The sequence below is a fragment of the Gymnodraco acuticeps genome, unplaced genomic scaffold (assembly GCF_902827175.1).
Source record: "Gymnodraco acuticeps unplaced genomic scaffold, fGymAcu1.1, whole genome shotgun sequence".
Taxonomy (NCBI): Eukaryota; Metazoa; Chordata; class Actinopteri; order Perciformes; family Bathydraconidae; genus Gymnodraco; species Gymnodraco acuticeps.
Window position 1 is genome coordinate 95705 of NW_022989762.1, and position 22533 is coordinate 118237.

At 40.1% G+C, this 22533-nt stretch overlaps 2 protein-coding genes across 2 annotated transcripts; one reads left to right on the plus strand and one right to left on the minus strand.

Moving 5' to 3' along the window:
* Nucleotides 1–5840: 5840 nt before the first annotated feature.
* Nucleotides 5841–15484, plus strand: dusp12 (dual specificity phosphatase 12). The gene is made up of 8 exons (XM_034215416.1): nt 5841–6036; nt 6828–7092; nt 8533–8646; nt 10455–10573; nt 11157–11244; nt 11486–11577; nt 14052–14131; nt 14934–15484. Exons 2-8 carry the CDS (start codon nt 6830–6832, stop codon nt 15075–15077), a joined length of 900 nt encoding a protein of 299 aa, XP_034071307.1. The 5' UTR covers nt 5841–6036; nt 6828–6829; the 3' UTR covers nt 15078–15484.
* Nucleotides 15485–18662: 3178 nt separating this feature from the next.
* On the minus strand, nt 18663–21989 carry LOC117545785. The gene is made up of 2 exons (XM_034215756.1): nt 21873–21989; nt 18663–21148 (listed from the first exon to the last, which is right to left on the minus strand). Exon 2 carries the CDS (start codon nt 21117–21119, stop codon nt 20067–20069), a length of 1053 nt encoding a protein of 350 aa, XP_034071647.1. The 5' UTR covers nt 21120–21148; nt 21873–21989; the 3' UTR covers nt 18663–20066.
* Between the last annotated feature and the right edge of the window lie 544 nt (nt 21990–22533).

A 22533-nucleotide genomic window follows, 5' to 3' on the forward strand; every position in this document is an offset into this window, starting at 1 on the left:
AAAGTAAGAGGTAGCATACAATTGAAATACTTACGTAAAGTGCAAGTACCTCAAACATATACTTGAGTACAGTACTTGAGTAAATATACTTAGTTACTTTCTACCACTGAATGTAACTATTTATTTGTAACTATTTCAGTAATGACTCTTACATGTCTAATATGTGTAATGTGTACTTGTAAAAGCGCTTTGAGCACCTGTAAAAGCGCTCTAATAAAAAATGTAATGCATTATTATTATTATTATTATAAATGACCACAGTTACATTTTATTGTGTGTTTTTGCTAAGACTAAAAAGCCTGTCTTCTACTTCTTCTTTGAACATTTGAACTGTTTCTATATTCTGCGTTTTACAATATCGAATACTTTTCAGTCTGCTGTATATTAAAGTTACCATTAAATGAAGGGAGTACATTATAATACTTAAATATTTCAATGAAAATGTGATCCCCGGCTGAGGTGAGCCGGCCACAAGTGATGTCATGGGGTTAAGATCATTATTCTTTATAGAGCTGTAATTGTTCAGCTCAGTCCGTTGGTCATCAAAAGGGTGGACATGTGGGAGACTAACATGAGAGGTCTGGAACTCACTGCAGAGTGATGTGGAGTAACTGCTCACTTTACATGAACACACTCTCTGGTGCAGAGAGATTTGGCAATGTTACAGTATTGTAAACGCACTATATTATAAAATACAATTATTTAAAAATGAATTGAAGTACTATATCTTTGGGATGAATAAAGTACCTTTTATCTTATCTTATATCTAAAAGTACTCATCCAAGTGGCCATTTTCAAAATAATATAGAACATTATCAAGGTAGCAAAGTAGCTTAAAAGGAAATACTCAAGTAAAGTAAATGTAGCTTAAAAATGGACTTAGTATTTGAGTACATGTACGTAGTTACTTTCCACCACTGCTAACAATAAATAGTCGTCATGTTCTCATGATTTGAAAACAATGGTTTACAATGTTAAGGATGACCTGCCTTGCTCTGCTTTGCCAATATTGTTTATTAACTGATATGATGTCAAATCACACGTGTCAAATGTAATTCAAATGCAATAATATTGTCTTCCTGTACATCGTCTTGCAGTTTGACAGCTAGTGATTTCCTTGACTTTATATTGTGCTACTCTTAAATTATGAAAACAGAAATGAGCAAGAATTTACTGATTATAAATACCATACATATATATTTTGTAATGAATGTGAAGACAGATGTTCTCTGCTCTCCACTGTAATGTATCTATTAGTTGACTTATGGGGCCTTATTTAAAGAGTCCCTATTCTGCTTTGGGGGTTTCCCTTTTCTTGTGTCTTCTATAGGTTTGTGTGCATGTAAATGGTCTGCAAAGGCTCAAATCCAGAGAGAAGTCTACAGAATATACTCTATTTTGAACCTCTGTTGTATCTGTAGGATTGAAACATGTGCAACCTTGGTAACCTCTAATGGTGTATGATCAAAGCAAAGCAAGGGGAGTGGGATACAGTGGTGAAAATAAACTCAGATTTTGAGAGGATACAATGGTAGATTAAAAGGAATAATCTACACATTTAAAAACCTTGAATATTCTTTAACATTACAAATACATTGGCCAAGAAATATCAGAAATGTGCTGAGATTAAAGTCAACATTTCACGAGTAAACCCAGACTCCATGGTTACTTTGTTTCTACAATGGCCCCTTAGTGGGCCCAGCAGCTCAGGAGGTGATGCTCATTGGAGAGTTTTTATTTTTCAGTTATAAAATAACCAGACATTGCTCAAGATAACAGAACAAACAACAAAACATGTAACAACAAACAACTAAACAAAACATAACATAACGGGGGGGGGGGGGGGGGGGGGGGGGGGGGGGGGGGGGGATGCAAGGATGACTTCCTGAGACAGCTGATTGTGACATACACAGGACATTTCATACACAATACATTATACATTACACAGGAGATGCTATATTGACAGGGTCAGATAGGAGAGCTGCGGACAGTGAACCACAATCCTCCTGTCTCCCCTCAAAATCCCCCAGCAGAGAAGCTGCACGCTCCATGTTCAGTAGGTCCAGATACTCCCTCAGCCATGAGTCCCTAGTAAAGCAGGCTGGTTTGCGTTCCTTCCAGTTTAGTAGGACGAGTCTTTTTGTTGCTAAACAGCCCAATGTCCATAGCTGATCGGCAGTCCTTGCAACATTGCCATCTGGCTTGAGACCCAGTAGACATGCAATGGGACATGTAGGGAAATTAACTTTGAAAGATTCAGACATTAAGGATATTACTTCTGACCAAAGTTTTTTTACCGCTGGGCATTCCCAGAGTAGGTGCAACAATGTACCTCGCTTGCCACATTCATGCCAGCATAAGTCTCTGTGTTTATTGTCCATCTTGGATTTTGTAACAGGGGTGATGTAAGCTCTATTGAGAATTTTGAACTGTATGATCCTGAATCTTACACATTTAGAAGAGAACATAGCTGACCTCCAAATGGAGTTCCATTGCAAAGCAGACAGAGAGATATTCAAGGCATGCTCCCAGGACAGTTGGACAGGAGAATAGGTATTCGGGGCAGCCCTAGATAATCATTTATAAATGTTAGAGACCACACCGGATGATATGATTGCTTTCTTGAGGTGCTGGTCCTCTTCCATACATGAAGCAGGCATGGCTCCCTCCTTACATTTTGTTCTAATAATAGATGCTAGTTGTGCATATGATAGAAAAGATGAGTCTGAGAAACCATACTGATGTTTGAGTTGTTGAAATGGAAGGGTTTGGTCTCTATATATCTGTCCAATTGTAGTAATACCAGCCCTCTGCCAGATATTATTACTGAAGGTGCCTCCTCCTGCAGAAAGACAGGGGTTACTCCAAATGGGGCAAGATGGCAAAGAGAGCCCCTCTATGTTGAGTCTCCTGTGCAGTTGCTTTACCATAGAGCATGAAAAGCGGATGATGGTATTATCCATTGAGGGTGGTGGTTTTGGGGCAGTACCACATTGATGCCAGAGATATGTTTTGGTTTACAGACATGATGGATTGCTCCAGCCATTGCCAACTGCCTACCGGAGAGGCACTTTTGTACGCCCACGATAATGGATACTTTGCGTTGAAGGACAGATAATACTGGAATACATCCGGGACTCCCAAACCTCCCATTGATTTTGGAATGATCAACTTATTATGTGCAATTCTGGGTTTTTTATTATTCCAAAGGAACTGAGTGAATAGGGATTTGATATCTTTAAACCATTTTAGTGGGAATTCAAGAGGGATAGAGGAGATAATATGAGAAAGCCTTGGGAGAACATTCATTTTCAAGGTTTCTGCTCTGCCCCATAGAGAAAGTGGTATGGCCATCCATCTGTTGATGTCCTCTTTAATGGAGTGGAAAATAGCAGGGCCGTTAAGACTAAAGATTTTGGAGATAGGAGAGATGATGTTAATTCCCAAATACCTCATTCCATTTGTTTTCCAAATAAAGGGGGTGTTCATTAGGTTTTGCATGAGTTAAGTGGGATTGCTTCACTATTGTTCCAATTGATCTTATATCATTGGAGAGTTGATGGTTTGAACCCTGACCCCGCAGTCAACATGTTGAAGTGTCCTTGGGAAAGATACTAAACCCCAGATTCTTCCCTGAATGTCAACGGATTAACATTTCTTGCAAAAACTTCGTTAAATGAGCAACTGAATAGAAAGATGCCATAATCACATTCTACACAAAGTGGCTTTCATAATCAGGCGTTTAACACAAAGTGTTTTAAAAGAAAAGGCTGTTTAATTCTTGTTGACAGTCTGTCTCACAGGCATCTGTTAGAGAGCTACACAATGTGAGTGAGTCGGTGCCACACACAATACACTCCCCCTCCGTCCCACCACCTGTCACTGCTGCATCTCTGCTCTGTGTTTTCACTCCAACAGTTCATTATGTGTGATGGGCAGCGCTCTAATGAGCCCTCAGGGAGGGGCGGGGTCACAGTGAGGTGTTGTGATTGGTCAGACGGTCAGATTAAAGCAGCTCATAAAAACTTTATTAGCACCCCACATTGTGACCATGTACAGACTGTGGGGCGTACGCAACGCCACACACACACACACACACACACACACACACACACACACACACACATACACACACACACACACACACACACACACACACACACACACACACACACACTTAATTAATGTTGAGAAACAGGAGGCCAGACAGACGTGACTCTGAACATGTGTTTAAAGTGTGTCTTTAACCTGACGTGATTGTAAATATAGTTTTTTAATACATAAAGTCAGACAGTTAGTGTGTCATTTTCTCTAGTTTCCAGATGTGTGTTGATCTGCATTTAACAGGTGTCATTTTACTAGCACTTGACCCTGGTAATGAGACAGTGACCAGTGTCTGCCAACATGACCTCATCCTCCCGGTGTCTTCCTGTTCTCTCTTCCTTTTTAGTTTCATAGCTGAAGCCAATATAATTGTGAGGTTTATTTATCTTGTGGGTAAGGATGTTCTTTTTCTGTTTACTCTCAGTCTGTGTCTATGAGCTCAAATTAAGAACATTTTGTGAGACGATTGTTTTGAAATGTTTTCTCAAAAGTATTCTTTTCTTTAACCAAATACTGAGTAATAAAACCTGGGACACTTTGTTTTTACTACGAGGTTTGCTATTCCTTATTTATCCTCTTCCACAGTGACCGCTGGCCAATTAGTATGCAGGGTTTATTGAATAAAACATGAGGCGAAATGTTTTATTCCTGGATTTCTTTAACTGAGATGAATCTATGAATACAAGCCACGCTTATTTCCATCCATCCATCCATCCATCCATCTTCTCCCGCTTATCCGTGGTCGGGTCGCGGGGGTAGCAGTTCCAGCAGAGAGCCCCAAACTTTCTTTTCCCTGGCGACATCAACCAGCTCTGACTGGGGGATCCCAAGGCGCTCCCAGGCCAGCGAAGAGATATAATCCCTCCACCTGGTCCTAGGTCTACCCCTTGGTCTCTTCCCAGCTGGACGTGCCTGGAACACCTCCCTAGGGAGGCGCCCAGGTGGCATCCTAACTAGGTGCCCGAACCACCTCAACTGGCTCCTTTCGACGCGAAGGAGGAGCGGCTCAACTCCGAGTCCCTCCCTGATGACCGAACTTCTCACCTTATCCCTAAGGGAGACACCAGCCACCCTGCAGAGAAAACCCATCTCGGCCGCTTGTATCCGCGATCTCGTTCTTTCGGTCATGACGCTTATTTCCAACCAGCAAAATGTTTCAATTTTCTTTACAAAACTACATTTATATGCTGATGTTCATTATATATATATATATATATATATATGCAAATGTCCCCTCTGTGGGACTAATAAAGGTATTATGATTCTCATATTATTATTATTATAGGTTAAGCTAACTAGTAGTGCATCAAGTAATTCAAATAAACCACACCTTTACCAAGTGCAACATTAAAGTGATTAACACATTAATCATTTAAATAAATGGATTAAAATAATTTTCCAAAAATACCTGGTGCTGAAAATGGCCATTTAACAGAACCCATACTTTTACTCTTGGTACAAAAATAAGTTTTGTTATGCTAATACGTTTTTATTTTTACCTAAGTACAATTTTGAATGCAGAACTTGTAGCTTAGTATTGTTACACTGCAGTATTGCTACGTTTACTTTAGTAAATAATCTGAGTACAACCTCCGGTAGTATACCTTCTTTAACTATAGTAAAACATCTCAGTGCTTCTCCCCCTCGAGTAATAAAACAACTAAAAGGTGTGACTAACTAACCCGATAGGTACAGAATGTGGTGTTACACCGGAACTAAGGAGCTGTCCTGTGTGTTTCCTTCCGGACACTCTGAAAGACGCACCAAACCCCCGCAGTAACAACCACACGTTTGTTGTTGTTGTAGTTTCCTCGGTGTTCTTTGTTGAGGAGTGAGTTATTATTTTGCACACAACTCTTTATGTTCAAATATTTCAGTAAAATTAGGATTAACGTTTGAGCGGGAAAGCTAAACAAGCGAGGGGTTTACGAGGTAAGTAGCTGCCGTCCTCAGAGAGCTGTCTCACACACACTCACACACACACACACACACACACACACACACACACACACACACACACACACACACACACACACACACGCACACACAGAGCTGTCAGCGGCAGAGCTCTCATGTTAATGCTCTGTTTCGCCATGTTTGAGGAAGAAGTCAAAGTAGAGCTCTTAAAAATAGTATATTAAGCTTGAGTAAGTAACTTAAGGTATTAAATAAATGTAGTGGGGTAACAATACACCATTTGTCTAAGTACAAAGTAGAAAAACACAAAAACAATTGTGATACTCAAGTAAAGTACAACAAGTATCTCAAGTAGGCTACAGTAGGCTACTTGAGTAATGGTACTTGGTTACTTCTACTACTTTTAGTTTTTAAATAACAATACCCAAAGGAACGCAGGAAACACTGAAGAAAGTAGAGAAATACGGTTTATTTATCAAGGAAATGTGAAATCTACTTGAAATATTTTCGATATATTTACTACATTGAAACATTTTGTATTTAACAAATCAGTTTTCCCCCCCAAAATGTTTACCGACTGTCAGTCAAAAATAATACAAGTAAAAAAAAACAGACAGACATTTACTTATTAAATACTGGAGGCTGGACACCCTCCCTCAGGTGCCAGAGTACATAACAGCTGCTATAACAACTATTGGTCATATCGTGAATAATTCTGAAGTTTTTTTTAAATGAAATAAGATTGAAATTCCTGATATGTTGTGATTTTGTAAGAAGACATGACATGAGTTTGTGTGTGTCTGTAGTCATGCTGCTGGTGGACCCCGGCCTCTACATCGGCACTGTGGCGGACCTCAATGACAGCCAGGGATTGGCCGCCGCAGCTGTCACTCACATCCTGTCTGTTGACTCTGCGGACCCTGCCCCTCTGATTCCTGCTGATGGGAACTTTCGCAGGAAGTGGGTCAATGTTCTGGATGAGGTGTGCTCTGACCTTCTGAGTCACATGGACGACTGCTTCCGCTTCATTCAGGAAGCTGTGGATGGAGGAGGGGCTGCACTCGTTCACTGGTAAGGGTCTAAAGCAGGGGGTCAAACTCATTAGTTCAGGGGCCACATTCAGCCAAATCTGATCTCAAGTGTTCATTACAACTTCAAGATCACAATGTATCTACAAAAACATTTAGTCACAGGTATCTGGAACTGAACAATATAGTGTTTCACTTAATGATCAAAACAACTGGGAACTATTAAGAAGAAGGTTCACCCTGCCTTGTATATAATGTATACATAAAAGTTGTGAAAATTGCCGTTAGTGTCTTCTCTGTCATTTTTACACTTTGCAATGTCCTCTTTCGGGCTGGATTAGATCCTCTGTTGGGCCGTATGTTTGACACCCCTGGTCTAAAGATTTTTAAAGATCTTCACATTTTTTCGGAGTTATATTTATTATCTTTTGTCTGAGGGATGCTGATTTGATTATTTGCTTAGGAAAGGTTACGGAAGTTGCTGGTTCAGCTGGAGAGAGGGGTTCATCCTAAAGCCTGCTGCTGTTCACTCAGTCACAGAGTGGGGGGTGCAGGGGTCGGTTTGGAAATGCTGAAACATGTTACAGCATTACTACGTCTAAAACTGTTCCAATACAAATATTTCGTATATCAATATTTTAATAAGGTAGGACACTGGTTAATAATATTGTAGTGTGTTCAAGTAACCAAGGGATATAGTAGTTATCAAATAAGTATAAGATGTGCACAGTTATGATAAGTTTTACAGTTATGTAATGCACTGTTGTTGGGGGGAGAGACCGCCCCTTCCATATGAGTGTGTGTACGGCGGGCATGAGGCGTGCATAACGGGACGAGTTGCGTTCATATGTGGAAAAGTCATACTCAGTGCGGTGAGCGCTGGCTTTATTGCTACTGTATCCGTAGCTCCCCACGCAATAGTTGGGACTGTGTACTGACTGTACTGTGTAAAGGTTTGCCCCCCCCAAGCGCAAATGTCAAACTCCGCCTATGCCTGTATATGTTATACTACATACAATAACGTTTTAATTGATTTGTTTTTTAGACAGACATTATACTAAATGCATCATATATTAAAAGACATATTTTCTACTATATTCCATCTGATAATTGATGTTATTCCTGCTAATTATTGGCATTTACTTACTAAAATATATCTTACTAGTTATATCTACCTGGAGCCATCTTTTTTTCTTTTTATATATCGTATATTCACATGATCATGTTCAGCCTTTGGATTGTCTATGTTGTAATTCTATTCTTTTTGACCTACTGCACATCTTTCCGTCCTGATAAAGGGATCCTCTGATTCTCTCCCGAGGTTTATTACATTTCCCCCGGTAACTGTGGGGTTTTCTTTTGGAGATGTTCCTAGTATGTGTCAGGCTCTAAGGACAGAGGGTGTTGTTTGCTGTACAAACTGTAAACAAACCCAGAGACATAGGGTCAGTAAAGCGTGTGAACAGCTGCTGTTTGTGATCAGTCAGGCCGGAAGGAGTCGCAGTGCTACCATCATCACCTCCTACCTGATGAAGAAACACCAGCTGAGCTTCACTGAGGCCTCCCTCAGACTGAAGGCTGCCAAACCGGATGTTCAGTAAGTGTGTGTGTGTCCCAGTAACTCCTGTCAAGCAGCAATCTAACAACCTTTTTTGTGGGATGATATATATTTGGTGATCTGACCCAGGGCTGCACGATATTGGAAAAAACTGACATTGCGATTTCCCCCCCCCCCCCTGCGATATATATATTGCGATATGAAAACATACAGGAATTGAAGAAAATACCGTTTTTTTCCCCGCAAACCATCCTTTCTTGAACTTTGATGCTTTACAATTGGTATTTTTTTAACTATATTTAACCGGATGAAGGATTTTAGTCACGGACGTCTGGATCTTATGTTATCAGAGCAACAAGCTGAGCTAGCTCGGTTAGCAGCGCCGAACTGCCCTGGAGAAACACATGAAACCACTTTATTCAGTGTTTCTACCTTTAATCACGCGGTCCGTTTGCTTTGGAGATTTGATTGTGATTGGTGGTTTGCTGTGCATGCAGAGCCTGCATGTCACTCACTCAAGTACCCCTGACATGAGAGCCGCGCACGTTTTCCTTTTGTAGCAAGTAGCAAAATAATTATATACATGACGTGTTTGAGTTCATTTGCCTACTTAATATCACAAGTCCTAAGAAAAGCAAATTACACGTCCACGCGATGTGAATATCACGCATGCGCATATCACGATTATCATCACGACACGATATCTCGTGCAGCCCTAATCTGAGCAGTATGGATATTATAATAAGTTCCAGGGCAGATGATTGACAGCTGCTAATGTGATAAGTCTAAGGGCAGATGATTGACAGCTGCTGGTGTGATGATAAGTCTAAGGGCAGATGATTGACAGCTGCTAATGTGATGATAAGTCTGAGGGCAGATGATTGACAGCTGCTAATGTGATGATAAGTCTAAGGGCAGATGATTGACAGCTGCTAATGTGATGATAAGTCTGAGGGCAGATGATTGACAGCTGCTGGTGTGATGATAAGTCTAAGGGCAGATGATTGACAGCTGCTAATGTGATGATAAGTCTAAGGGCAGATGATTGACAGCTGCTAATGTGATGATAAGTCTAAGGGCAGATGATTGACAGCTGCTAATGTGATGATAAGTCTGAGGGCAGATGATTGACAGCTGCTAATGTGATGATAAGTCTAAGGGCAGATGATTGACAGCTGCTAATGTGATGATAAGTCTGAGGGCAGATGATTGACAGCTGCTAATGTGATGATAAGTCTAAGGGCAGATGATTGACAGCTGCTAATGTGATGATAAGTCTAAGGGCAGATGATTGACAGCTGCTAATGTGATGATAAGTCTGAGGGCAGATGATTGACAGCTGCTAATGTGATGATAAGTCTAAGGGCAGATGATTGACAGCTGCTAATGTGATGATAGTCTAAGGGCAGATGATTGACAGCTGCTAATGTGATGATAAGTCTAAGGGCAGATGATTGACAGCTGCTAATGTGATGATAAGTCTAAGGGCAGATGATTGACAGCTGCTAATGTGATGATAAGTCTGAGGGCAGATGATTGACAGCTGCTAATGTGATGATAAGTCTAAGCACAGATGATTGACAGCTGCTAATGTGATGATAAGTCTAAGGGCAGATGATTGACAGCTGCTAATGTGATGATAAGTCTAAGGGCAGATGATTGACAGCTGCTAATGTGATGATAAGTCTAAGGGCAGATGATTGACAGCTGCTAATGTGATGATAAGTCTAAGCACAGATGATTGACAGCTGCTAATGTGATGATAAGTCTAAGGGCAGATGATTGACAGCTGCTAATGTGATGATAAGTCTAAGGGCAGATGATTGACAGCTGCTGGTGTGTTGCAGGATGAACAGTGGCTTTGAGGAGCAACTGTGTCTGTACGAGGCTCTGCACTGTGAAGTGGACACCTCCAGTCCTCTGTACAAACAGTACAGACTGAGCAAGATCACCGAGAAGTACCCTGGTAAACACACACACATGCAGACACACAGACACACAGACACACACACACACACACACATGCAGACACACAGACACACAGACACACACACACCAGCTTTTCTGGTCAATGTTTTAGGAAAAATGTCAACATATCTCACAAATGGAAGACATTTTGTTTAAATATGATCTGTGTTTGTTAAATGAGCCTTAAAACAATCATACATGTTGTGCTTTGGAAGCGTAACAAATAATAATATTTGCATTGCATAAGGGGCCGTACACATGGCAACTTTTTTGCATGCTCAAAGTAGCAGAAGCAGTAAGATAACCGGTGTCTAGCACACACACACACACACACACACACACACACACACACACACACACACACACACACACACACACACACACACACACACACACACACACACACACACACACACACACACACACACACACACACACACACAGAGCGCAACTGTACAATGTTTATTGTGATTAAACCATGAGCAGATCATATTTATCGCTACATGGACTCCAACGAATTAATTTCCAACGCTTTCTGTTTATGTTTGTGAATGTTTGTGAATGTTTGTGTGTGTGAGCAGAGATGCGGCACATTCCCAGGGAGCTGTTTGCCGCTGACCCCGCCCACTGCAGCTCCTCTGAAGCGTCCTATCGCTGCAGGAAGTGCAGGTGACAGCTGGACAAATGTTAGAAGCTGATTTCATGTCATATGGGGGAAGTGAAAGATCTTCCAGTAGGAAGCTTCAGACTCTCTACCATTTTCTTCCTGATGCCACCGACAAGAAAACACCTGTTGCTGACTGCAGGAATTGTGAATTCATTTCAGAATAAACCATTTACTAAAATGTTGTTCTTGCTACTGCTGAATCAAATCTAATCCTGACTCCCTGCTTCTGCTCTGCCTCTGCAGGAGGGCTCTGTTCCGTGGCTCCAGTGTTCTCAGTCACTCTGTGGGAGGAGGAGCGCAGGCCTTTGGTTACAGGAAGTCCAGTAACTGCAGTGGTAAGAACACAACGCACTGAACACCCACAGGATACCAGAGGAAGTAACTAAGTACATCTACTCAAGTACTGTACTTAAAGGTCCCATGTCATGGCCATTTCTACTGATCATAATTCCATTGTTGAGGTCTACTAGAATAGATTTACATTGTTCAATGTTCCAAACTCACATTGGTTTCTCACACAGCATCTCTTAGTATGTGTATTCACTCTGTCCTAAACGGCTTGTTGGAGCTCCTGCCCCCCCTCTCTGTGAGCCCAGTGTGCTCTGATTGGTCGAGAAGCTGACAGGCTCGTTGCTGCTCGCACACACACAGACACACACACTGCTGCGGGAGCAGACAGGCTGGGAGATACAGCTAGAACAAGTAAAACTTATCCTGAGCACACACAAACACTCACAGCCGAAGTAAAAACAATAAGTGTGGCTTGATATTGAGTAAGAAAAAGGTTTATAACGCTGTGAGAATGGGTCTGCAGAGAGCATTTCTCCGCGATCCCAACTTAGTAGCCCGATAAACGTTTACCCATTTAAACAGTCGTGGTAGACCTTGTTTGTTTTAAACATCATAAATACACAAACAACAATGAATACTTACAGGTTGTGTACCCGAATCTCCCGCTGGTCCAAACAAAGTAGGAACAGCATCGTTCTTCAGTGCCCTACGCTGTACATATCCGGCATGAATCGCTGAAAGGTTTGGGAAGCTTTGTTTCGTGAAAGGCTGGCAGAGGGTGTGGCCTCTGGGTATCCCCACGTCACAGTACCCAGGAAGAAAACAATGGAAAAAGATAAATGTCCAACGAGGCGTTCTGGGGCAGCATAGACAGGTCTTTTCTGTGTTAGAGTTTTACTCGCTACAGGGTGCACTTTGAGGGTTTTTGACTCTGCAGACCGTTTACATGCATAACAACCTTCATAACACACAAGGGGACGGGTAATAACCGGAAAAACATGACATGGGACCTTTAAGTAAAAATGTTGACGTACTTGTACTTTACTTGAGTATATCCATTTTATGCAACTTAATACTTCTATTCCAGTACATTTTAAAGGGAAATAATGTAAATGTACTCCACTTAATTTATTAAACAGCATTAGCTACTTTTAACAAAACGCTTCTCTAAAAATGTAATTAGTCACATTTCTTTATTTCTTTTATAAAAGTCAATCAGAACTTTGTCAGTAAAATGCTACTTCATGCAACAATATTATCTAGAAATGTGACATGTATAAATATATAACTATATACACACATAAAGGTACTTTTATTTGTTATACTTTAAGTACATTTTGCTGATAAAGATTTGTACTTTGACTTGAGTAAGATTTTGAATGCAGGACTTTACAATAAATGAATGGTACTTGTACTCAAGTAAAGCATCTGAATACTTCTTCCACCACTGAGGATTACACACCATGACGCCTGGGGGGGCGCACAGAGGTAGAAAGGCTGAAAGGGAAGGGTGCATGCTGAAAATAAAGATGTCCTTATTCCAATGAAGTCCTTTCCATGCTCTGGATCTCTGGATGTGTTTGTGCTGTACATCCTGCACCACCCTGGGAACATGTGGCACACGTTAGCTCCACAACACCTCTAGTCTTTATTAAAACAGCTTTTATAATAGTACTATATTTTGCTCATTCCTATAAAAAAAAAACGTACTCCTCTCTCTGTGTTTTTGTGTACTCCATTTACACAAAAGCAAATTCGTCGTATGTGTAAACCTACTTGGTAATAGAACTGATTCAGATTTAACTTTAGAACATATCATCACATTTTAAAGTTTGCTTAAAACCATGTGTAAGATCAACATATTTTCTAAGAGCTCATTTTTTCAAACAATACCTAATATGGAACAGAGCGCAAGTTGTAGACTGATGGAGGCCCACAGCTGAAACCATGGCAACACCATGCATCCTGTTCTGCATCCAGCATGACCAGGCAATACAGTTCCCAAAATACATCAAAACACATTTGACTGCTGTTATACAATACAAATCAAGTATCACAAAACATTGAGTAGCTGTTCTGAAGCTGTCAGTCATCTCCTGATCCTCATCAGCAGAGCTTTCCTAGTCGTCGTGGAATTATAACTTCATCTCAAAACTAGCACAACTTTAGGTGTTTATCTTTTTATTGTAGAACTCTGACTCTAACTTCTTATCCATGTGGTCTTTAAAGCTGAGCTAATATTGAACTGGATTTGATGTTCTGCAGCCTTTGTGAAGGTTGCACAGCTTTAAGATCAGGTTGTCACACTTGAAATAGGTTTTGCAGATATATTTGAGTTTGAATGTGTCAGCATAGATGTTGACTTATTGACATATTGCTTAGGTATAAACATTTGACGTTCAATAGACTGTTCGTATGCTAGACATGTGGACCCACTTCTAGGTTCCTCATGAGAAGTCCTGTCTCAGTAACTAAACTTCTCATTTCTAAGTATTGACATAAATGTTTCTTTTTCTAGGAGACGTGCAGTGTACGTCCTACTTCATAGAACCCGTGCAGTGGATGGAACCGGCTCTGGTTGGAGTGATGGATGGACAGGTAATGACACACACACACACACACACACACACACACACACACACACACACACGAACTGATTTTATTAAACTCATTTATCAAGTTTCAGTTCTCATCAGAGGAGCTTCATTTGAAAATGTTATCTTAATTGTTTAACTTTGAGTTGTTCCTTCATTATAGAACATTGCACAGATCCGCCCAATGCGTTGTTCAGATAACAGCAACATCTGAAATGTTGTATTTGTCCCACAGCAGGGACTTTGCAGTAAAGGGGACAATGCAGATCAAGGCAACATAAAAAGAGTAGTCTAACTTATAAAATAAAGAGACACATACAAAATAAAAATATCTAATAAGCACACATCCAAGGTATGAAACACAAGTAGCAGCATCATAAAAGTAAATCAACATAAAAAGGTGAGGAAGCAGCATCCAGTAGCAAACAGTAAACAGCATGTATTGCACGGTTTTATTTTGACAACAGTGTTAATGCGTATGAATTATGATTTCCATCTCTCTCCCTGTGTGTGTGTGTGTGTGTGTGTGTGTGGTGTGTGGTGTGTGTGTGTGTGTGTGTGTGTGTGTGTGTGTGGTGTGTGTGGTGTGTGTGTGTGTCTGTGTGTGTGTTTGACTGTGTGTGTGTCTGTGTGTGTGTTTGACTGTGTCTGTGTGTGTGTGTGTGTGTGTGTGGTGTGTGTGTGTGTGTGTGTGTGTGTGTGTGTGTGTGTGTGTGTGTGTGTGTGTGTGTGTGTGTGTGTGGTGTGTGTGTGTGTGTGTGTGTGTGTGTGTGTGTGTGTGTGTGTGTGTGTGTGTGTGTGTGTAGCTGCTGTGTCCTAAGTGCAGCTCTAAGCTGGGCTCGTTCAGCTGGTGTGGGGACCGGTGTTCGTGCGGTAGCTGGGTCACCCCCGCCTTCCAGCTGCACCACAACAGAGTGGACGAGATCCGACAAATCAACATCCAGAAATAACTGCAGAACATGTTAAAGTGTCAGATCCCCTTTACTGTTAGGAAATACATTGATAACACTTGTCAAGTGTCACTTGACATCAGGTGGCCTTTGAAATGTTTAAAACACTTTTGCCAACTTCAATTATTTAAGTTTTACAGAAATTGGTGCTAAAACAATCAGTCTTTTATCTGATTTATCAGAACATTCATGTTTTTTTCATATTTCAATAACCACTTATGAAGTGGCTTTAATGGATACTTGTATATTAACAAAGTAAACTGCTTTGCAAAAAGTGAATTTAACACCACAGCTGGTATTCTTTTGTGTTCCCCTTGACTTTCCATCTGTTTTATAAATCTGAAAGTAGGACAGCTCTGTCATACACAAATCACACAAATCATGTAAATAAATGAAAAATAAGTCTGCTGCTATGTATTATTTACATTCTGCATTCTGAGATGCTGCATGTGATTTACCTGAAATGTATTTATTTAGGATAAACCCCTTGAGATAAACATATTGTTTTCGAAGGGGGTCCTAACATATCGTACAAATAGCAAGACAGTAACACAAGTTACCAATCTAGGGTAATTTTAGTCTGATATACATTTTTTAAGTTGTTTTAACAAGGTTGCTAAAACGTTTCCACCTTTGGAACATTGCCAGGATCAGACCATTTTTAACTCAGAATGCTACTGAAATTCTCTTTTTACTGGTCTCCAAAATCTTTAAAGAAATTGCAATTAATTCAGAACGCTGCGGCCAGGATTTTTACAAGCACAAAGTAGGGATCACATTTCCCCTGTGTGCTGGCATCACTGCACTGGTTACCGGTGCTTTTAATGATTAACAAGGCTTTACATGACCTGGCCTCTACATACATCAGACCGTGCCTTTCAGGCCGAAGGTGTTACACAAGGGGGAGGCTGCTTTCTGTTGTTCTGTCCCCTTTGGACTTTATAGTCTGTCTTACTCTGTAAAGCACTTTGCATCTTGCATGAAAGGCGCTCTATACTGTAAATAAAGTTCATTAATATTATAATTTATTATATAAAATTGAGATTACACATTTGAAAATAACCACTGTAACAAATACGTTTGACTGGCAATAAAATAAATACAAACATAGTGTTTTGTACGTATTAAACAATTGACCTCAAAATAAGAAGACAAGCATTTTCAAACATTAGAAAGGAAGTTAAGCATGGTTTGTTTTCTGGTCAATGATTCCAGTCTGAAGGTGCTATAGATGATCTTTGGATCAAGGGGGTGGAGTAAAAGCATTGTGTAGAATGCCTCAAACGGTGCTATTAATAACTGATGTGGATAGTTTTCATATTAATATGAGTTGCAGCCAATGAATATGTCTTCTTATATTGAGCGGAGGCCATTTGAGTGAGCTACACTACACAGTGATGAGCAATGGAGGCACGTCCAAGAGTAAACAGAGATTATTGGATGCTTTCTGGAGGGGTTGGAGGTCAGTTTTGGATGCATGTTGGTTAACATCAGCAAAATCAAAAATACATTATTTGACATTTGACACATGACTTGTCATATAGCACCTCAAAATGGACCATTTGCAATTTCTGTCTCAAGTCTGAATTTTTTCTTTATTTCTATCTTATTCCTAAGCGGGAGGAACTGTGTGTTACTGACACCTGCTGGTGAAGTTGAGTTCAGATCCAGAGGATCCCACAGACAGGGACACGGTAACACACACCACATTCATACACAGTTTAAAATGACATACTGTGGCTTAAGAGCAGAACATTGAGATACAGTGGAGTATGTGAGAGCCAATACCTCTGAGCTGCTGAGATGACTGCTGACTGTTGTGTATTCAAAAAAAAAAACTAGAATATGAACACGGACCTCTTCAACAACACTTTTATACGACGGAGTATTAGGGCCACACTTAGAAACAAAAACAGAGAGATTTTGAGAATAAAGTCGTAATAATACGAGAATAAAGTCTAAGTTTCATAAGTGACTTGAGAAGGAGACAACAGCAGCGTCCTGCAATACAATGAGGAATGTGGAGCATCTTGTGAAGCAGTACTTTAGTTTAGGTTTCTCAAATAACGAAATTCTTAATCTTTTGGCACATCAGCATCAGATTATCATAAATAGAACTTTGAAAAGGTTCTGCAAGAAACTATGTCTATTTCGAAGAAAGAACCAAACGGACTTGGAGGAGACATGTCTCCTTGCTGCAGGAGGAAATGGCTGGTTCTGGCCGACTACAAGGCTATCGTTGGTTACATCTACGAGCTGTTCAAAGGGGCTTTGTTGTTTCACAAGAAACGATGACACTTGTAATCAAGGCTTTGAATCCAGAAGGAGTCGAACTACGACGAGCAAGAAGTCTACCACCACAGCAGAGGTCCCAACGCCTTGTGGCATATGGACTCATATGACAAACTAAAGCCTTATGACATTGCAATAAATGGCTGCATTGACGGATTTAGTCGTTACATAATGTGGATGGAGGCATATACCACCAACAGTGATCCAAAGGTAATCGCCGACTACATTAGCACAGTAACGCGCATTGGAGGCTGTCCACAGCGGATGCGTGCCGACCCAGGTACCGAAAATGGGCATGTCAGGGAAATGCAGCTGTTCTTGCGTAGAAATCATACGGATCATCATGCCGGAGAAGGGAGCTTTATTTACGGATGCAGTACGGCCAATCAGCGTAAATAGAGTGTACATTTTTGGATGGACACTTTTAAAACCCTCAAAGATGATGGATATTTCACAGGAGATTTCCTGGACAAAAACCCGGTACAGTTCTGCTTCCTCAACCTTTTACAGGTAATTGCTACATAACATAAATCCATATTATACACGTTATGAGTAGGCCTACATACAGTAACCAGATTATTAGTGTTACAACATGTGGAAATAAACCCACGTCACTTCAGCTTTCTTCAGTTTTTGAAGTCTCTGGTAACTCTGCTCTTTAACTACGTAAAAACCTACTAAATAGAGGGAAATCATTATTGGCTGTCTTTTCATGTCAGTTAAATTCAGTCTGCATTTCAATGTTAAATTGTTTATGTTGCAACTAGCCTACTTTAATTGGATATTTTGTCACACAGGAAGAACTTGATGAGGTTGTGAGAACATGGAACACACACCAAATAAGATCGAGGCCTGTCCATGGGTTGCAGGGGGGGACGCCCCATTTTCATGTTCTCTATGCCACAGCTGAGGAGGTTGCAGTGTGCAAGGAGGAGTGCACCCCAAAAGGGCAGTACCCCTGTGATGAGACTGTTTTTGAACTGTGCGTTCTCCTAATGGGTGTAAATGGTTGGAACTCTCCTGTTGATGCATATAATAGTGCAGTGGAACTGTATTCACTCTTAAGAAATGAAATACTTGAAACTATTTAAATAGCCCATCATAATGGGTACTGTTTCTGCAGTATGCACTGTCACCTATCATTGTAACCTAACTATGTTAACATTACAGACCCTTTGGAAAGTCTATGTTAAGGAAGGTGCAGAGATAATAAGAAATAAATCATATATAAATTCATAAAATGATGGAGCAATGAAAAACAAAAGCATTATGCACCTAATTGAAGCAGTGATATTGCTTTATTGTAGAGCCAGTGATACATTGTATAATCTGTGTCCTGTGCTGAAAATAACAAAGATATTATTGTATATGTAATATCAACAAAATGTCATTAATGTTTTACTCATCAAATGTATTTAAATAAGAACAAAATGACCTTGTGAGTGTTGAACAATATTGTACTCTGTACAAGTACAATTATGTCAAACCTAAAGAGCCTTGAAAACCGTTGAAATCATCCATACTTTCATAAAGAAATTACCCAAACAAAATACAATTCCTTTTTAGTATGCACATGTAGGACTAACAGTCATTCTTTCTGTAAACAATAGACTGTTAAACAGTGTCTCAGAACCCTCTTCTGTAATCAACAAGCATTTGTGTGAATGTTAATTTTCAGCATGTTTTAAAGAATGTATCTGTTTGCTTGTGTAAATAATTGTCACACTTAACCTTAAAATGAGAACGAGAATGTCTGGCCAACAGCTTTCAATATCAATATTCCTGCCTACACAATGTCCATAATCCAGATGTTGCTCTCTAGAATAGAATTGAACTCACTGCGGAAGTCAGGAAGACTGTCATAGTTGTCAGACAGTTGCAATATCATCCCACATGTACGTCCAATTGGCCTTCTTGTGAAACTGCTTTGAGCTATGAACTCCACTACGATTTCACCAGATGTCAACAAATTAGAGCCAGTGCAGAACCTCAAAACTCTTCCAAGCTTTTCCTCATCAAGTTCCCTGATGTATCTCTTCAGGTGAAGTGTGACCTCGGCTTCCTTTGATTTCATCTCTGTAGGAAAGTGTCATACACTTAACACCTTCTTTGGTGTTGGTTTGAGGTCACTGTACATGTTGGTGAGTTCCCAAGAGTTCAATGATCTCCCTCCAGCAGTCGATGACAAACATTGGTTTTTGTACCAGTTCTTTGTGAGATATTTCATCCAAGATTTCTGGGAGACTAGCAGCAGTGACCCTCTTCCTACATTCATAGCTGTTAAGCACATCAAGAAGTTCATCAGCATCAACAGAAGACAAATCTGCCAAAGCATCCCTGAGGAGATCCTGCTCTTGGCGGCTCACACATTGAAGGAAGCTTGTCTGCAGGTTACTGTGCGCTGCCCCAAACAGCATTTCCTCTAGAAAAGGTGGAGCTAGCTTGATTGGCATGTACTGGCAATCTTGAAATCCTTTCACAAAAATTCTCCCAATAGCTTTCCATGTAGCAGTAGAGAAATCATGCCTGAGGAAAGGCACTTTTACAGTTGTTCCAAGGGTGCATCGTTCATAAAACTTTTCCCAGAGGCTACTGTAGACATCTCTGACAACTCCAGACCCACTACCCTTTTCTACTGAGTGGTCAGGAAGGAACAAATGTTTTGTACATAATAGCAGGGTCAGAAAATGCAATCACTTAATTGAAGCTGTGTGAATGGTGTAAAACCAAAGTAATGTCTGGCAAAATATGAACAGGGCTTTGGGGGAGCTCATCAGGTTGATATATCAGTGTGTCACTAAGATTGTCGTCAGCCCCTGTTTGTGCTGGACCAAAAGTGATCTCAGGGTCAGAGGTATCTGCTTCCAAAACAGTATAGTTGGTTTCCGCAGACAAAGTGATAGGATCACTGTTAATGTTGGCAAATGGGCTTGCAGGGTTCTCTCTGTTTACTGAGGACTCTGTGAAGCTTTCTTCTGTGACGCTTTCTTCAGAAATAATGAACACCTCTGGAAGGTAGTCATGAGATTCATCTGTCATCAACTGATTATTTGTCTCTATTGTGAACTCCAGTGTGGACTGTTTATTCTGTGGCAGTAAATCAGGCTCAGACACAAAGCTATCACAGTCAGAGTCATCATGAGCCTCTTCATGCAGCACTGATTTTGGTTGAGTTGCTATGTAGAAGCGCAAAAGTGGGAGTTTGACAGTGTCATATATCATTTCGATAGAAACATCATTCGGGAAAGGATTTAGCTTGAAGTCCCAAACATCAAATTTGAAATCAGATTCGTGACCTTTGCTTGATTTACCCTCTGGGAAGAACAGAGCCTTTCCTTCTTTTAATATGTCGTTAAAACCTCCGTGAACGTTAATAGGGACCTTCCTTGTGCCCCCACCCTGCTTTGCTCTGACCTGTGTTGTTACTTTATCAATAGTGTGAACCCATCCTATTTCAATATTTCTTGTGGACTGTTTAGCTTTTCTTCTTGATTTGCGGGACGTTTCTGGCACCTCCTCTTCACTGTGGCTTTCCTTTCTTAGTTTGAGCTTCTGCCTTAGTTTGAGCTTCTGCCTTAGTTTGAGCTTCTGCCTTAGTTTGAGCTTCTGCCTTAGTTTGAGCTTCTGCCTTAATTTGTCAAACAAACCCTCTTTTCTCTTTGATGTGTTAGTGTGATGCTTGCAAAAATGAAACAGAGCAATCCTGTCTCCATAAGATGGAAGATAATTGGCCAGCTGAGCATCTTCCATCAGGAGGATGACATCTAGACTCTGTCAATCTGTAAATAGAGAATATGAGCATGTCTGTTACTTAAGATGTAGGATGAGACACGTAGCTTATATATTTAAAAGTAATATTAAGCCTAACATGAACGTTATCTAAACAGGCCAGTTCAGATGACAAGCACACCTCTGCCTCTCTAAAGATGTAGTTAGTAATACAACAACATATCTTATTCCTACACAACTTCAGTTAATAACTTGTTTTTTCTTTACTACTACATGTGAATTATAACAAGTTCCTAAATTACATTGATGTTGAATGTTTGAAAAATATAAATTCATTGAGGAATGTTCAAAACTCACAGTATTTTAGGTATGACTTAATTCCAGAATAATAATAATAATAATAATAATAATGACCATTCCAATAAAGTCAGGACTTTTGTATTTAGAAGTTATGTCTTATAAACAAAACATATCAATTAGATAGTTGACCCTCATCTCAATGATCAGTTATTTAATTGGAAAAAGGTTAATTTGAAGTATCATGTACATATAATCCAAAAATAGTTATTACATGTGGATTCCCAACGTGGCTGCCAATAATCATATGTTCGGTTTTTGAGCCAGCCCAGCACTTTATTTGAAGGGCCACAATCATGATGAAGTAATATAGAGGTAAATATATTGATTACTGATAATGGACAACAAAATAAAACGTTCAAGATCCTACTCTGAGTAACACAATGTGAGTGGTCCATCTTATATTCAGAAAAATACCTTTTGCTCTTCAATGAAATTGACCGTGTCCTCCGGGACACCTCAACCTCTCAAGAAAGTCACAATATCTGACAGTTTCTCCGCCATCATGGACCTGTATAGTAAAATACACAAGAGTTGTAGACGAGAGGAATGAGCAGGATGTGAGCAGAACTGCAACTGTACAGTAGAAACAAGTCAATTCTGTAACACAACATTAAAGTGTATAAATCTTTTCTCATTATTGTTTGTATATGTGTATAAGTGGATCATTTTTTTAACTCTCATATCAAGTCACGCTCAGTTAAAGACCACAATGTTGTTGACTTACTCAGCTATGCCTTCATTACAGGAAGACTAAAGTATGTTCTAAGTTTGATTTTACAAAGAAAACTTGCAAATGTGTAGGCCTATATGGAAGAAGAATGGTAATGCACGGGATACATGGGATCAAAACATGCTGTTAGAATTTCTGTGTCTGACTATGTAAACTAAAGCAATATGTTGTATGGCAGCATGCGGCTCTGACTCAAAAGCCTGTATTGCTTTGGTAACATTGTTATACTAATATGTTATGTTTATCTGAATATTTAATTAATGTACAGTAGGAATATTCTTGCAATTACTTCAGATGCCTGTGCCTCTCCAAACTGATCACATATCATCATAGCTTGTCTCTGAC